General features: G+C 44.5%; 1 protein-coding gene across 4 annotated transcripts in view; it reads left to right on the forward strand.

Annotated features, from left to right (window-relative positions):
• spef2 (sperm flagellar 2) overlaps positions 1 to 17,797 on the forward strand; it is a 42,342-nt gene extending 24,545 nt beyond the window's left edge. For all 4 annotated transcript variants that reach the window (XM_035784816.2, XM_035784817.2, XM_035784819.2 and 1 more), the window contains 17 exons: positions 316 to 443; positions 6,508 to 6,646; positions 6,847 to 6,984; positions 7,997 to 8,160; positions 8,675 to 8,743; positions 8,989 to 9,118; positions 9,210 to 9,372; positions 9,794 to 9,919; positions 10,483 to 10,621; positions 10,775 to 11,004; positions 12,649 to 12,755; positions 14,028 to 14,210; positions 14,610 to 14,702; positions 15,008 to 15,178; positions 16,226 to 16,420; positions 17,072 to 17,194; positions 17,520 to 17,797. In XM_035784816.2, the coding sequence (XP_035640709.1) occupies positions 316 to 443; positions 6,508 to 6,646; positions 6,847 to 6,984; positions 7,997 to 8,160; positions 8,675 to 8,743; positions 8,989 to 9,118; positions 9,210 to 9,372; positions 9,794 to 9,919; positions 10,483 to 10,621; positions 10,775 to 11,004; positions 12,649 to 12,755; positions 14,028 to 14,210; positions 14,610 to 14,702; positions 15,008 to 15,178; positions 16,226 to 16,420; positions 17,072 to 17,194; positions 17,520 to 17,585 (2,364 nt within the window). In that variant the 3' untranslated portion in view covers positions 17,586 to 17,797. The remainder of the gene's footprint in view (positions 1 to 315; positions 444 to 6,507; positions 6,647 to 6,846; positions 6,985 to 7,996; positions 8,161 to 8,674; positions 8,744 to 8,988; positions 9,119 to 9,209; positions 9,373 to 9,793; positions 9,920 to 10,482; positions 10,622 to 10,774; positions 11,005 to 12,648; positions 12,756 to 14,027; positions 14,211 to 14,609; positions 14,703 to 15,007; positions 15,179 to 16,225; positions 16,421 to 17,071; positions 17,195 to 17,519) is intronic.
• Positions 17,798 to 18,139: the final 342 nt, after the last annotated feature.

An 18,139-nucleotide genomic window follows, 5' to 3' on the forward strand; every position in this document is an offset into this window, starting at 1 on the left:
CTGCCCTCATTCTTGAAATCAAGGAGGTCGAGAACGATAAGGTTGAGTTGAGTCATTTGCGATAGCCATGGATGGCCACAAGAGGGACCTCACAAACTTCTATTGGCCTGGTCTCTGTCTATGTTTGAGCCAGCATTTCCCCATTCGACTTTCTTTTGTGGAGTAGGGTGAAGTTGCCCCTAGACGCTGATCTTGAGTCAGTTTTGCATTTCTCCTACTAATGGTTAAGGTTAGGATTGGGGAAAAGAAAGCTGATCTTAGATCTGTAACTATGGGAAACTTCACCCCAGAGCATATTTTGTCTCTCTTCCCCAGGAGATACCAGAGTACCTGGTTCCATACTGGGAGAATGTGTGTAACTCCTATGTGACTAACGTCAAGGCTGTGATGCAGAACCTTCGCACAGAACGCATCTTGATCATTCACCATCTGTTTAACATCAGGTGAGGATAAAGGATCGGTGTCCCGCTAGCGGGACAACTTCCGGTGAAACTGGAGAGCGTGCAATTCAAATAATTTATCATAAATATTATGGATTTTAAACATTTAGGTACTTGTCAGCTGAAAGCTTAAATTCTTGTTAATCTAATTGCACTGTCCGATTTACAGTAGCAATTTTTTTTTTTTTACCTTTATTTAACCAGGCAAGTCAGTTAAGAACAAATTCTTATTTTCAATGACGGCCTGGGAACAGTGGGTTAACTGCCTGTTCAGGGGCAAAACGACAGATTTGTACCTTGTCAGCTCGGGGGTTTGAACTCACAACCTTCCGGTTACTAGTCCAACGCTCTAACCACTAGGCTACGCTGCCACCCCGAATTACAGTGAAAACATGCCATGCGATTGTTTGAGGACGGCGCCCCACATCAAAATATTTTTCCACTGGCACAGGTTTCATACATTCACATATAATGATTAAATATTCACTTTTTGAAAATCTTCCTCTGATTTGTCATCCAAATGGTCCCAGCTATAACCTGTAGTGTTGTTATATCCAAAAAGGTCAGTTTAGTTTGGGCCATCGAGGAAGGAGGAATCCGAAAATCTACCCCTAAACTTTGTTTCAACAAGTCAGAAAACGTTTCTATTTACTCACCCTAAAATGTAATCAAACTATAAGATTTATTTCGGAAAGAAGTATGTTCAATAGGAAACTGATTTTAGCAGGTGCATAATATCTTCATGACGCGCGCATACACAAATTTCCAAGCCTGTCCTACTAAAACTGTTATTTCTTATTTGCCATAGGAATTGCATACAGGGAGCTAATTTTCAATATGACCTTTCTCTTGCATTTCTAAGAGGATGGTCTCTCTCAACAACAAAAAAATATGGTTGGTTTTTCTTTTGGATTTTCTCCTACCATATCTATTGTGTTATATTCTCCTACATTATTTTAACATTTCTACAAACTTAAAAGTGTTTTCTTTTCAATGGTACCAATTATATGCATATCCTGGCTTCAGGGCCTGAGCAACAGGCAGTTTACTTTGGGCACGTCATTCAGGCAGGAAGTGGAGAAAAAAATGGGCCTAGCGCTAAGAAGTTTTAACAATGGCGCCGGAGAAGAAGGCCGATTGTGTTTTTTGTTTGTTTATTTGCGTTGTTTGTAACTTTTTTATTTTGTACATTATGTTGCCGCTACAGTCTCTTATGACCGAAAATAACTTCTGGACATCAGGACTGCGATTACTCACCACGGACTGGCAGAATACCATTTTTTCCTTTGAAACCTCTTTGGGCTAGGTGGGGCGCTACTGACCCACCTCGACAACATCCGGTGAAATCTGAGGACAACGCCCCTTATACACCAGCATTAAAAACATTTTCCAAACCAGCAGAGGCGTCACAAAAATCAGAAATAGCGATAAAATAAATCACTTACCTTTGAAGATCTTCCTCTGTTTGCAATCCCAAGGGTCGTAGCTACACAACAAATGGTCATTTTGTTCGATAAAGTCCTTTATACACCAAAAAAGTCAGTTTAGTTGGTGCGTTTGATTCAGTAATCCACCCGTTCTACTCGTTCAACGGGCAGACAAAGGAATCCGAAAGTTACCAATAAACTTTGTCCAAACAAGTCAAACAACATTTACATTTAACATTTAAGTCATTTAGCAGACGCTCTTATCCAGAGCGACTTACAAATTGGTGCATTCACCTTATGACATCCAGTAGAACAGTCACTTTACAATAGTGCATCTAAATCTTAAAGGGGGGGGGGGGTGAGAAGGATTACTTATCCTATCCTAGGTATTCCTTAAAGAGGTGGGGTTTCAGGTGTCTCCGGAAGGTGGTGATTGACTCCGCTGTCCTGGCGTCGTGAGGGAGTTTGTTCCACCATTGGGGGCCAGAGCAGCGAACAGTTTTGACTGGGCTGAGCGGGAACTGTACTTCCTCAGTGGTAGGGAGGCGAGCAGGCCAGAGGTGGATGAACGCAGTGCCCTTGTTTGGGTGTAGGGCCTGATCAGAGCCTGGAGGTACTGAGGTGCCGTTCCCCTCACAGCTCCGTAGGCAAGCACCATGGTCTTGTAGCGGATGCGAGCTTCAACTGGAAGCCAGTGGAGAGAGCGGAGGAGCGGGGTGACGTGAGAGAACTTGGGAAGGTTGAACACCAGACGGGCTGCGGCGTTCTGGATGAGTTGTAGGGGTTTAATGGCACAGGCAGGGAGCCCAGCCAACAGCGAGTTGCAGTAATCCAGACGTTTCTAATCAATCCCCAGGTACCCTAATATGTAAATAAATGATACAATTTAAGACAGAATGTAGTATGTTCAATACCGGAGATAAATAACGAGGTGCGCACCCTCATCCACGCGCGCCACAAGACTACAGTCAAAATGAGAGCCACCTTGAAAACCCTACAACTACTAATTAATTTTTCAGAAAACAAGCCTGAAACCCTTTCTAAAGACTGTCTAGTGGAATCCATAGGAACTGCAATCTGGGAGGAATTCCTTTGAATATCCCATAGACAAGCATTTTAATGGACTGTGACCCATACCATTATTTTAACAGTTTTAGAAACTTCAGAGTGTTTTCTATCCAATGCTACCAATTATATGCATATCCTAGCTTCTGGGCCTGAGTAACAGTCCGTTTACTTTGGGCACGTCAGTCGTCTGAACTTCCAAATACTGCCCCCTAGCCTTAAGAATGAACAAGTCTGAATGAGCCTGATGTGAATGATTTACTGCTTTCTCGGGAACAGGCCTAGATCCCCGTAGTTTGCGTGAAGAGGAGGCAGAGAAAAAGGGGCCAGAGGTCGGGCTGCCTTCTGAGAATTTGTAGGCGATCGAATAAACCCCAACTTCCTTCCATTCTGCTAGCAAAAGTGCAATCTTTGAAGAATAAAAATGATGACCTAACGGAAGATTCAACTACCAACAGGACATTCAAAACTGTAATATCTTATGCTTCATGGAGTCGTGGCAGAACGACGACACTATCAACATACAGCTGGCTGGTTATACGCTGTACCGGCAGGATAGAACAGCGGCGTCTGGAAAGACAAGGGGCGGCGGACTATGTATTTTTGTAAATAACAGCTGGTGCACGATATCTAAGGAAGTCTCGAGCTATTGCTCACCTGATAAGCTGTAGACCACACTATCTACCTAGAGAGTTTTCATCCGTATTTTTTGTAGCTGTTTATATACCTCCACAGACGGAGGCTGGCACTAAATGAGCTGTATTCCTCCATAAGAAAACACTCGCCCAGGGGCGGCTCTCCTAGCAGCTAAGGTAACCTGCCTAAATGACTACCGACCCGTAGCACTCACGTCTGTAGCCATGAGGTGCTTTGAAAGGCTGGTCATGGCTCACATCAACACCATTATCCCATAAACCCTGGACCCACTCCAATTTGCATACCGCTCCAACAGATCCACAGATGATGCAATCTCTATTGCACTCCACAGTGCCCTTTCCCACCTGGACAAAAGGGACACCTATGTGAGAATGCTATTCATTGACTACAGCTCAGCGTTCAACACCAGAGTGCCCTCAAAGCTCATCAATAAGCTAAGGACCCTGGGACTAATAACCTCCCTCTGCAACTGGATCCTGGACTTCCTGACGGGCCGCCCCCAGGTGGTAAGGGTAGGTAACAATACATCTGCCACGTTGATCCTCAACACAGGGGCCCCTCAGGGGTGGGTGCTCAGTCCCCTCCTGTACTCCTTGTTCCCTCATGACTATACAGCCAGGCAAGACTCCAACACCATCATTAAGTTTGCGGATGACACAACAGTGGTAGGCCTGATCACCAACAACGACGAGACAGCCTATAGGGGGGAGGTCAGAGACCTGGCCGTGTGGTGCTAGGACAACAACCTCTCCCACAACGTGATCAAGACAAAGGAGATGGTTGTGGACTACAAGTAAAGGAGGACCGAGTACGCCCCCATTCTCATCGACGGGGCTGCAGTGGAGCAGGTTGAGAGCTTCAAGTTCCTTGGTGTCCACATCACCATCAAACTAACATGGTCCAAGCACACCAAGACAGTCGTGAAGAGGGCACGACAAAACCTATTCCCCCTCAGGAGACTGAAAAGTTTTGACATGGGTCCTCAGATCCTCAAAAGGTTCTACAGCTGCACCATCGAGAGCATTCTGACTGGTTGCATCACTGCCTGGTATGGCAACTGCTCGGCCTCTGACCGCAAGGCACTACAGAGGGTAGTGCGAACAGTCCAGTACATCACTGGGGCCAAGTTTCCTGCCATCCAGGACCTCTATACCAGGCGTTGTCAGAGGAAGGCCCTAAAAATGGTCAGACTCCAGTCACCCTAGTCATAGACTGTTCTCTCTGATACCGCACGACAAGCTGGAGCGCCAATTCTAGGTCCAAGAGCTTCTATCCCCAAGCCATAAGACTCCCGAACCTCTAATCAAATAGCTACCCCCCCCCCCCCCCCTCTTTTACACCGCTGCTACTCTCTTATCTATGCATAGTCACTTTAATAACTCTACCTACATGTACATATTACCTCAACTGGTGCCCCCCACATTGACTCTGTACCGGGACCCCCCTGTATATATATTTATATTTTTTACTGCTCCTCTTAATTACTTGTTACTTTTATTTCTTATTCTTATCTGTATTTTTTTTTAACTGCTTTGTTGGTTAGGGGCTCATAAGTAAGCATTTCACTGTAAGGCCTGTTGTATTCGGTGCAGGTTACTAATTAAATTAAATTTAACATTGTTTAGTGCACAATGGACGTAAGAGAAAAGGGAATACCGAGTCAGTTGTACAACTGAAATGTATCTTCCGAATTTAACCCAACTCTGACAAACCCATATTATTTCTCCTGGTCCCAGATCTGTAAACTCCTATATCACAAACAGATCTGGGACCAGGCTACGGTATTGTTACCTCTTTTCTTAGAACAGTGATGTCTGTTAAATGCACTTAAAATTTATTTCAGTTGACATGCCATCTCACAACATTTAATCTGTGCTGATCTCTAACCAAATTGTATTGGTTACATACACGTGTTTAACAGATGTTATTGGTCACATACAGATGTTATTGGTCACATACAGATGTTATTGGTCACATACAGATGTTATTGGTCACATACAGATGTTATTGGTCACATACACGTGTTTAGCAGATGTTATTGGTCACATACACGTGTTTAACAGATGTTATTGCGGGTGTAGCAAAATAGTTATGTTTCTAGCTCCAACACTGCAGTAATATCTAACAATTTCACAACAATACACACACATCTAAGTAAAGGAATGGAATTAAGAATATAGAAATATATGGACGAGCAATGTCAGAGCGGCATAGACTAAGATACAGTAGAATAGTATAGAATACAGTATATACATATGAGATGAGTAATGCAAAAAATATGTAAACATTATTGAAGTGGCCAGTGATTTCAAGTCATGTCTGTTGTTTTTTGATCTGATCTCGCATCAGTGAGGATGACTTGGATCTATACTCCTGCTGTAAAAAGGTCAAGGGTGTGGGGTTTTCCATGGCACCAAGTTAAATAACAAAACCAGTAGCACAAATAGAACGCAAAGGGGAAGTTTATTAGGGATTTTGGTACACGGGGAATTCACCAATCACCTCACAATCCACAAGCTGTTCTCTTTGTCCATTCCGTTTTCCAAGGGAAATCCTCACACTCGGGTCCTCAGCCAATCCAGCATTCCAGGTCACACCAGGCAATCACACAGATTTTTTTTTTTGCTCTCGTTTCTCTCACCCTTCATACCTGTCTTGTCTCTCACCTCCTCTGCCTCTCTGTGAAGGGTGCTTCCTCCTTTATCCCCAAGCACTCCCTGGCTTAACGATTTACAGTCTTGCCTCGTTGGAGCAGGAAGTCCATATAAGGCTTTGGGGCGGAGCCAGCGACCTGGAAGATATCTCTCCTCGATTACCAGTCCCCTCACCTCTTCCTGCCGTCTGCCACACTGCATTTGGGATATGTCCAGTGTGAACAGAGAGAAGTAACTCTGACTCTTATCTTGTGACGCTTGCAGAGAGGAGTTTAAGCAGTACCTCCGACGGCCCGACCTGAAGCAAGAGTTCGTGTCCCAGTGGCAGCAGAACTATAACAGCATCCCCAAGGACATGAGAGATGACGAGGAGACCAAGGCAGAGCTACACCAGCGTCTGGATGTAGGCTACAGTAACACAAACGCCATCAAAGCTGTGTCTGTAATGACATTTGCCGATGTCTGTTGTTTTTCCCATTTGCCTGTCAAAGCTGAGAGTCTGTCTGTCGCTATGTTGCTCCGTCCGTCCGTCCTTCTTTCTCGTCGGTCTGTCCTTCTGTCTGTGTTTGTCTATCTGTCTCGTCTGGTGTCATGACACTGCAGGACCTGCGCGAGCGTCTGTGGGACATCTGTGATAAGCGTAAGGAAGAAGCAGGGCAGGAGCGGGCGGCGATCATGTGCGACGGCTGGCTGGAAGACCACACGGCGGTGCTCATCAACCATTTCTCCACACTAATGCAGGTGATGCTCCTCCCATCCTGTCCATGGACATGTTATCTCAGCATCACCCAGAACCAAATATCACAAGCGCTTTTGCCAGCTGACAATAAAAAGCGAGTTGAAATGAGAATCTCCATCTTAAATTTGCTCCAGGATGTGCCATACTACTATAGCTGACCCTTTAAAACAACATACCACTGCACTTTAAAACAACATACCACTGCACTTTGAAACAACATACCACTGCACTTTGAAACAACGTGTATCACTGGTGTATGTGACAATAAAACATTTAAAAATATATATATTTATATATATATATATATAAAAATATATATAAATATATACAGTACCAGTCAAAAGTTTGGAGACACCTACTCATTCCAGGATTTTTCTTTATTTTTACTATTTTCTACATTGTAGAATAATAGTGAAGACATCAAAACTATGAAATAAGATATGGAATCATGTAGTAACCAAAACAGTTTTAAACAAATCAAAATATATGTTATATTTGAAGATTCTTCAAAGAAGCCACCCTTTGCCTTGATGACAGCGTTGCACACTCTTGGCATTCTCTCAACCAGCTTCATGAGGTAGTCACCTGAAATGCATTTCAATTAACATGTGTGCCTTGTTAAAAGTTAATTTGAGGAATACATTTTTTTCTTAATGCGTTAGAGACAATCAGTTGTGTTGTGACATGGTAGCGGTGGTATACAGAAGATCGCCCTATTTGGTAAAAGACCAAGTCTATATTATGGCAAGAACAGCTACAATAAGCAAAGAGAAGCGACAGTCCATCATTACTTTAAGACATGAAGGTCAATCAATGCTTTAAAATTTCAGGAACTTTTAAAGTTTCTTCAAGTCTAGTCACAAAACCCATCAAGCCGTCCGTGCAAGCTGTGCAATTGCTTACGTGTATTAGTGAAAACGGGAATGTTTCAGGTTTGGTTTTTATCTCCATTTCGAGGTTGGTTAGCTCCTTGGCTGAAACGCACACTGATGTACTAATGTTGTCCTCCTCCAGGTGGAAGTGGACCGATTCCAGGACTCTCTACGTCTCCTGCGTGATTACTACACAGGCATGTACAAACAGGTGCTGTCTGAGGCGGGGCCAGAATTCACCTGTATTCCACTGCTAGACATCGTGGCGCTGGAGGAGCCAGGAACCCAGACTGACAAATCCAAGAGGCAAGCAGAAGGCTGCTGCTCAGGGGAAGGGATTCGTCCAGATTCATCCGAAATACCTAGGGTGTATTCACTAGAAACCATTCTGAACCAAATGGAAGCAAACAAGGAGGGACCAATCTACATTCATCCAATAGTAGAACTCCTGTTTTGGTTGCAAAAAAGTTTTTTTCCATTGAAAAATGTTTCGCTACGATGTGCCCTAATGAATACACACCTGCTTTTCTGACAGTTATTCTCCATTGATGTATAATAGAAACTGACCTAGCTAGCTGCTCTCCCCTAGCCCAAATCTGGATTTTCTGTCAGTTATTATCCATTTATGCAGAGCATAATGAAGTGGCCTTTTGCGCAGTCAAAAGCACAGACCCATTTGATCTGGTATGCCCAATGCCAGTCAGGGAGTGTCACAGCTATTTCAATAGTTAATACCTTTGCTTATTTAGGGGAATTTACAGTACTAGGTTTTCATCAATTGTTACTGTCGTCTCATCATCAAACACTCCTGTCCCTCCAGTTCTGAAAGAGTCACCAAGAGTGCTGGTAAAAGAGACTGTGAAGGAGACGAGAAGAAGAAAACAAAAGTGTAAGAGAAAGCACTGCCCAATTTACCTCTCACCTTGGTCATATATAGACTCGTCAAAGGGATATTTCCTACAAAAACAATATTCTAGAACTTTGTTCACATAAGTCCACTGTTGATGCAAATCCCATTTTTTGTTTTGCATGTCAGCAGACAGGTTTTCAAGATAAGGCACTTTCAGTACAGAGCAAGAACTTCCATTGATGATGCGTTTTGCATCGTGTGATTTTGTTCGTCTGTTATTGCAGCGTTCCACTGATTCCCCGCAGACCTCCCTCTACCGAAGTGGCCTCTATGAAACAGAAGGGCTTCCAGGACCCCGACGAGAAGCTGCTGCATGACATCTATCAGACTGCTCTGACAGCCATCAACAACATGGTGAAGATGTGTGTGTGCGTGCGTGCGTGCGTGCGTGTGCGTGCGTGCGTGCGTGTGTGTTTCTCATGGGTAGTTGTGTGTGTGTGTCCAGGTGTCAGTGGAGGCGGCTCAACGCGAGGCAGAGGAGAATGAGGAGGCTCAGCAGCAGATGGATAGAGAACGGCTACAGAGAATGTCCCAGGCCTCCGCTTCTGCTGCAGCCGCCGCAGCCAACTCTGGCAAGGACAAGAAGAAAGCTGGCACCAAGAAGAAAGGTTGGACTTATTCTACCCCAGTGGTTTTCAAATCCGAGCCTGGAGGTCCGGAGTACTGCTGGTTTTCTGTTCAACCTGAAAATAATTGTACCCACCTGGTGTCCCAGGTCTAAATCAGTCCTTTATTAGAGGGGAACAATGAAAATCACCAGCTTTAAGGTCCAGCTTTGGATTTTGCCCCGTACTCGCTCTCACTCCACAATCGTCACCGTTCATAAGAAGTGTCCCTCTTTAAATTGAGTATGTGATCTACTGTCACAAGCTACTATGATCAGCATTGTTTGTTTGATGGGACTGGGATCCCTGCACATCAGTATGTGTCAAGCATATTTATTTTTGTGTCAACCGTTTTGAGGATTTTCTCTTGAAAATGACGCCAGGCCTTATTTTGATGTGTAATTTGGGTGACTTCCTTTTTTAGGCCCCCCCTCCCCTGCTCAGGAGCCCAGCCCACCCCCTGCCCCAGAGGAAGATTCAGAGGAGGTCTGCAAGAGGGCCATACGGAACAAAATCAGACAGGAGTATGCTGCAGCCCTCGACCATGAAGGTACCAAACTACAGCATTGGCTGTAGAGCCCAAATACCACCCTATTCCCTATATAGGTAATAGGGTGCCTTTTGGGATGCAGCCTTCCCCAGCGGAGACACCCATGCATACCCCACAAGACATGCCACCAGAGGTCTCTTCACAGTCCCCAAGTCCAGAGCAGACTATGGGAAATGTACAGTACTACATAGAGCCATGACTACATGAATCTCGGCATCAGGTACTGCAAGCAGTAGAATCAAAAAAATTTTAAATAGGTAAAAATACACCTTATGGACCAGCGGGGACTGTGAAGTAACACAAACATAGGCACAGACACATGAATACACACACATGATAACATACGCGCTATACACACACGTACACATGGATTTTGTGTTGTCGATACGTGGTTGTGAAGTATGGGCCTGAGGGCACACACTTAGTGTGTTGTGAATTCTGAAATGAATGTATTGTAATGTTTTTAAAATTGTATAACTGAAGAGTAGCTAGCTGGCAGCAGCTAATGGGGATCCATAACAAATATAAAGGCTTTTACGTGCCCCTCCACCCCACCCTCCCAGACAGTGCAGTGAAGGTGCGTGTGGAGCTGGTCAAGGCCTGTGCTCTGTGCATGGTGAGGGTCCTGCACAGACAGGCAGAGCAGGCCTTCAGGACCATGGAGGAGTGGCTGGGAGCCCGCTTCCTGTCTGAGATGAACAGGTATACTCCGGCGATGAAGTTCCCCCTAGGTACAGGTCTAGGATCAGCTTCCCTTCCCCAATCCTAACCTTAACCATTAGTGGGGATAAAATGCTAAACTGACCCAAGATCAGCATCTAGGGTCAACTTCAGCCTACTTCTCTGTCCCCCCAGCATTGACCAGCTGGCTGAGGTGGTGCGTCACCACATCGAGTCGGCCGCCAAGCTCCAGAGTGAGCTGATGCTGGTATGCACAGACTTCTTCCTGAACGGGGACATGCGGGTTGTTGTCAGCCCCCCTAACCCTCCTCGCCCCGCCCCTTTGGAGCTTCCCACAGACAGCACTCTCACCATCCTTCAGTTGGAGGCCTTCTACCGCCAGCTACGCAAGGTGGCGCCCACAGGTCTGCAACAATAATATATGTACACAGTATTACCCAAGTATATGTACTAATATATGTCATAATCAGTGGTGGATAAAGTACTAAATTGTCATACTTGAGTAAAAGTAAAGTTACCTTAATAGAAAATGACTCAAGTAAAAGTCACCCAGTAAAATACTACTTGAGTAAAAGTCTAAACGTATTTGGTTTTAAAAATACTTCAGCATTAAAAGTAAATGGAATTGCTAAAATGTACTTAAGTATCAAAAGTAAAAGTATAAATCATTTAAAATTCCTTATATTAAGCAAACCAGTAGGGATGAACAGGGATGTTTTCTTGATAAGTGTGTGAATTGGACAATTTTACTGTCAAAATTTAACTTTTGGGTGTCAGGGAAAATGTATGGAGCAAAATAAAAGTAAATGTTGCCAAAAATATAAATAGTAAAGTACAGATACCAACAAAAAATACTTAAGTAGTACTTTAAAGTATTTTCACTAATGTACTTTATGCCACTGGTAATTATATATTTATAGTAACATTAAATAGTACCCGCAAAACACCAGTCTCAATGTCAACAGTGAAGAGGCGAATCCGGGATGCTGGCCTTCTAGGCAGAGTTCCTCTGTCCAGTGTCTGTTCTTTTGTCCATCTTAATATTTTATTTTTATTAGCCAGTCTGAGATGTGGCTTTTTCTTTGAAACTCTGCCTATATGGTGGCATCCCAGAGTCACCTCTTCACTGTTGACGTTGAGACTGGTGTTTTGCAGGTACTATTTAATGAAGCTGCCAGTTGAGGACTTGTGAGGCGTAAATACTCATGTACTTGTACTCTTGCTCAGTTGTGCACCGGGGCCTCCCACTCATCTTTCTAAACTGGTTCTGGTTAGAAGCAGTTTGCGCTGTTCTGTGAAGGGAGTAGTACACAGAATTGTACGAAATCTTCAGTTTCTTGAAATTTTCTCGTATGGAATAAGCCTTCATTTCTCAGAAGAAAGTCTTTGTTTCTGGCCATTTTGAGCCTGTAATCAAACCCACAAATGCTGATGTTCCAGATACTCAACTAGTCTAAAGAAGGCCAGTTTTATTGCTTCTTTAATCAAGACAACAGTTGTCAGCTGTGCTAACATAATTGCAAAAGGGTTTTCTAATGAACAATTAGTCTTTTAAAATTATAAACTTGGATAAGCTAACACAATGTGCCATTGGAACACAGGAGTGCTGATAATGGGCCTCTGTACGCCTATGTAGATATTCCATAAAAAAATCTGCCGTTTCCAGCAACAATAGTCATTTACAACATTAACAATGTCTACACTGTATTTCTGATACATTTTATGTTATTTTAATGGACAAAAAAATGTGCTTTTCTTTCAAAAACAAGGACATTTCTAAGTGACCCCAAACTTTTGAATGGTAATGTACGTGGGTCGTTGGATTCCCCTGATTTATGTGAATCTCAATTGTATTTCTTTGATTCCTCGTGTCCTTTTTTCTCGCTTCCTTCTCAAAAAACGCATTGGAGGAGGAGATCCGAGGATCCTCTCCTCTGACCTCCTCCAATGCATTTTGATAAGGAGGTGAGGAGAAAGGATGCGAGGAATCAAGGATTTATCAACTGATACGCTTGAGATTCACCCATCGACTCTGTGTGTCCCGTCAGGTGTGCAGTGCAGTACTGACTTCTGGGAGATCCTGCAGGAGATCACCTCTCTGAACATGGGGACCAACGCACTGCCAGACCCCTGGATGCACATCTCAGAGTCTCAGGTACACTCACTGACTGGCTGTCTGGTTGGCTGACTGATTGACTCACTGACTGACTGCCTGGCTGACTCACTGACTGACTGGCCGACTCACAGACTGACTGACTGGCCGACTCACTAACTGACTCACTCACTGACCCGCTGACTGACTGACCCACTGACTGACTGACCCGCTGACTGACTGACCCGCTGACTGACTGACCCGCTGACTGACTGACCCGCTGACTGACTGACCCGCTGACTGACTGACCCACTGACTGACTGGCCGACTCACAGACTGACTGACTGGCCGACCCACTAACTGACTCACTCACTGACCCGCTGACTGACTGACCCACTGACTGACTGACTGACCCACTGACTGACCCACTGACTGACTGGCCGACTCACAGACTGACTGACTGGCCGACTCACTAACTGACTCACTCACTGACCCGCTGACTCACTGACCCGCTGACTGACTGACCCGCTGACTCACTGACCCGCTGACTGACTGACCCACTGACTGACTGGCCGACTCACAGACTGACTGACTGGCCGACTCACTGACTCACTCACTGACCCGCTGACTGACTGACCCACTGACTGACTGACTGACCCACTGACTGACCCACTGACTGACTGACCCACTGACTGACTGACCCACTGACTGACTGACCCACTGACTGACTGACCCAGTGGCTGGCTGGCTGACTGACTGACCAACTCACTGACTCACTGACTGACTGGCTGGCTGACTGACTCACTGGTTGACTGACTGACCAACTCACTGACTCACTGACTGACTGACCAACTCACTGACTCACTGACTGACTGGCTGACTGACTGACCCAGTGGCTGGCTGGCTGACAACGCTGACTGGCTCACTCACTGGCTGACTGACTCACTCACTGGCTGACTGACTGACCAACTCACTGACTCACTGACTGACTGGCTGGCTGACTGACTCACTGACCCACTGTCTGTCTGACTGACTGATCTACTGGCTAACTGACTCACTGACTGACTGACTAACTGACTGGCTGACTGACTCACTGACTAACTGACCTGCTGACTGACTGACTCATTGGCTGACTTACTGACTGACCCATGGGCTGTCTGGCTGTCTGACTGACTGACCCATTGGCTGGCTGACTGATGGACTGATTGGCTGGCTGACTCACAACATGGCTACTAGGGTGTCATCACGGCCACAAACAGTCATGTTCTCATGAACAGACATGGAGTGTGTGTGTGTGTGTTTGTTTGTGTTTGTGTGAAATCTGTGTGTGTGTAGCTGGTGGAGCTGGTGTCGATGCTAACCCAGAACACAGAGATGCTGGACTGGCGTCAGTTCCTGCTGAGTGCCGCCCTCCCCTGGCCCACTCCTACTCTGCCTCAGCTGCTGCAAGTGTTGGCCCGCTTCAAGATGGAGGACACTGGGGCCACAGGGTCTTTGACTGAGGAGCAGTACTTAAAGGTACCTTCCTACGCTATGGGGTGAAGTTTCCCCTACGTACAGATCTAGGTTTAGCTTCCCCTTCCCCAATCCTAACCTTAATCATCAGTGGGGGAAATGCTAAACTGACCCATGATCAGCATCAAGGAGAAATTTCACCATATACCACCTACCTACAGTACACTACCAGCTCTTCAACAAACTCTACTCACCATCACATTTCCCATTACACACATATTAGCACTTTTTAAACATATGGCAGTCAAATATTTATGTCTTGGTTAGCATCAAATGATGTCTGCCAAAATTCATGAATTACACATCATTACAGGTGGTAGGTGAAGACGTGACATTGTCGCTCATACTGTGATACCTGGTTGACATGTATGAATGAATCATATTTTCTTGCTTCATTATTAGGTTGAGTTGTGGTTCCCCAGTGAGCGGGCACTGCCCATTCCCGAAGACCTGTCTGAGCCACTTCCTTACGATCGCTTGGCTAATCTACGGAAGGTACACATAGCAACAACACCCAGACCTGGATTCAAATACTATTAGAAATCCTTTTAAATACTTTTAGTGCTGAGTTAAGCCTGCCTGGAGTGTCAGATGGGTGGGGTTTGCAGTTTTGCGACTACTCTATTGGTTCCATTGTGCCAGGCAAGCTCAATCAAGCCCAAATTAGGTATTTGAAATCATTTTAAATAGTATTTGAACCCAGGTCTCACAACAACCAACTGCTTGAATTTATAAATGGAATAATACAAAATCATCACACAACGTTGCATCGATAACTCATCTGCAAATATTTCTTGCAGTTTTTCTTCCTGCTTTTCGCCGACCCCGATTGCTCGCCAGCTCGTGTCGACTACGTGACCATGCTGCTGTACTTCGCCGCCCACCCTGACCCTACGCAGGGCTTTGTCCGAGCTCTCAGTGTCGTCATGGGACAGCCGCTTCGACATCAGTCTAGCAGTAGACTTCTCAAGGTTGGCTTCGTCACTCTGCATCCAAGGCTGCATGTGAAGCAGCATCCTATTCCCTTATATAGTGTCCCGACTCTAGTCAAAACGAGTGTACTATATAGTGTCCCGACTCTAGTCAAAAGGAGTGTACTATATAGTGTCCCGACTCTAGTCAAAAGGAGTGTACTATATAGTGTCCCGACTCTAGTCAAAAGGAGTGTACTATATAGTGTCCTGACTCTAGTCAAAAGGAGTGTACTATATAGTGTCCAGACTCTAGTCAAAAGGAGTGTACTATATAGTGTCCAGACTCTAGTCAAAAGGAGTGTACTATATAGTGTCCCGACTCTAGTCAAAAGGAGTGTACTATATAGTGTCCCGACTCTAGTCAAAAGGAGTGTACTATATAGTGTCCCGACTCTAGTCAAAAGGAGTGTACTATATAGTGTCCCGACTCTAGTCAAAAGGAGTGTACTATATAGTGTCCTGACTCTAGTCAAAAGGAGTGTACTATATAGTGTCCAGACTCTAGTCAAAAGGAGTGTACTATATAGTGTCCCGACTCTAGTCAAAAGGAGTGTACTATATAGTGTCCCGACTCTAGTCAAAACGAGTGTACTATATAGTGTCCCGACTCTAGTCAAAAGGAGTGTACTATATAGTGTCCCGACTCTAGTCAAAAGGAGTGTACTATATAGTGTCCTGACTAGCCAAAAGGAGTGTACTATGTAGGGGAATATGGTACCGTTTTGTCCTTAACTACACCTCATAGTCCCTATTAGATGTATCATGTGCATATGTTTCAAGTCCAGTGTCATCAACATACTGTATGGTATGTTGATAACTAAGTAGCAGTAGTAGTAATAGCAGTAGCACTAATAGTCGTAGTAGCAGTAATAGTATCAGTAGTAGCAATAGCAGTAGTAGTAGCAGCAGTAGTAGTTGTTGTAGTAGTGTCAGTAGTTGCAGTAGTAGTTGTAGCAGTAGTACCAGTAGCTTGGCCTTGGTGGGATAGCTCAGAGCATCTGCTCATTTCTATCCATTGTTTGATGACTAACTGTGAATTTGTAGTCGGTGCCTTACATGGAGGAGGGGCTGAGTGAGTCGACCGAGCTAGAGGAGGAGGTGGAGCCTCAGGGGGGGCCAAGAGGGGAAGAGGGGGTGTCCATCCCTGCCCTCCTCCGAGCTATCTGTCACGGGGGAGCCTGGGAGGCATGCCAGAACCGCTTCCATCCCAACTGGAAGAGTCCTGATGAATATCAAGAGGTACAGGACAGGAGTTTCACTCCCTTCTGTAAGATATATAAATATAACCTGGTCCCAGATCTGTTTGTGTTGTCATGACAACTCCCTGTCATGACAAGGAGTTAGCAGAAACAGATCTGGGACCAGGCTAAGAAACATATGAAACACTACTTCCCACTTAATCATATTGCTTATGTTGTTGTTTTTTGCCAAATGATATTGCCACTCTTACCCACTTCTACCTAACACTTCACAGTGATTGGTAGCATTTTGAAAATGCATGTGCAAAAATAAAAAATAACCTCATTTTGATTTACTGGGATGAACTGAACTACCTGGCTGATTGATGAACGATTTCAACAATCAATCCATCAATCAAATGTATTTATAAAGCCTTTTTTTACATCAGCCGATGTTACAAAGTGTTGTACAGAAACCCACAGCTTAAAACCCCAAACAGCAAGCAATGCAGATGGAGAAGCACGGTGGCTAGGGAACAACTCCCTAGAAAAGGCCAAAACCTAGGAAGAAACCTAGAGAGGAACCAGGCTCTGAGGGGTGGCCAGTCCTCTTCTGGCTATGCCCGGGACATCAATCTGTCTTTTGAACAAAAATGTGTACATGTTTGTTTTGGAGCTGCTTTTTAAGTCTAGGATTGTTCTTTACCCACAGGACTTTGTGAAGGTCTACAGAGAACTGGGGTACAAGGTTGAGGACAAGATTCCATTCTCCATCCTATCCCAGCATCCGGTCATACAAGATCTGATCGAGGGCTCTGCTCAATACCAACTCATTGTTAGTATGGACCAATAGAAAACTTCACACTCAAAAGATAAACACACTGTATAGTATTCACAACACGATACCTAGGTTCAAATAGCATTGTCTTTCTTTCACATACTTTGAATGTTTGTTTGAGTCTGCCGAATGGGTGAGCTCTGTGTGCTTTTGGGACTGTTTCATTGGTCCCCAAGATTGATCAAGCACAGCTCAAATATTTGAAAGAAAAGGACTACTACTTGAATCCAGGTCCAAGCCCATAAAGAAAGACAGTCCCTCTTCACGTTCCTATTGAACAGTGATGAAGCTAACCTCTCCATGCTCTCCCTCTCATTCCCAGGATATTCACCGAGCTCTGCAGGTCCAACAGAGCGAAGGGGAGCCTCTGTCTTTGATGGTGTCTTAAGATAAATATACCTAATATATCACGCAGTTAACTCTCACAAGCCAACCTGAGATTCCCATCCACTTGGAAATGCAGTTGATTTAAAAATACGTCTGCAAATTATACAGTGCATTATAAAGTAAAATAATTCGAATTAATTACTTCAAAATGTTAACCTTCAGTTTATGAATGACATGCCTCTTTCTTGAAGTAAAGTGTTTCATTAAAATCAAGACTTTGTTGCTCTTGTTATGCTGATAATGATTGTGGCTTTAACATATCCTCAACAAACATTGTCCCCAATATCAAATCAAATTGTATTTGTCACATACACATGGTTAGCAGATGTTAATGCGAGTGGAGCGAAATGTTTGTGCTTCTAGTTCCGACCATGCAGTAATATCTAACAAGTAAGCTAACAATTTCACAACAACTACCTAATACACACAAGAGTAAAGGAATGAATAAGCATATCTTGTAGCAGACCAGGGGGTTGGGTCAAGACGTTTACACAGATCAGACACGGACAGAGTATGATTAGCTTTCAAGAGTGTTTATTAAACAATAAATCAAAA

This window comes from Oncorhynchus keta, chromosome 14 (assembly GCF_023373465.1).
Source record: "Oncorhynchus keta strain PuntledgeMale-10-30-2019 chromosome 14, Oket_V2, whole genome shotgun sequence".
NCBI classification, from domain to species: domain Eukaryota; kingdom Metazoa; phylum Chordata; class Actinopteri; order Salmoniformes; family Salmonidae; genus Oncorhynchus; species Oncorhynchus keta.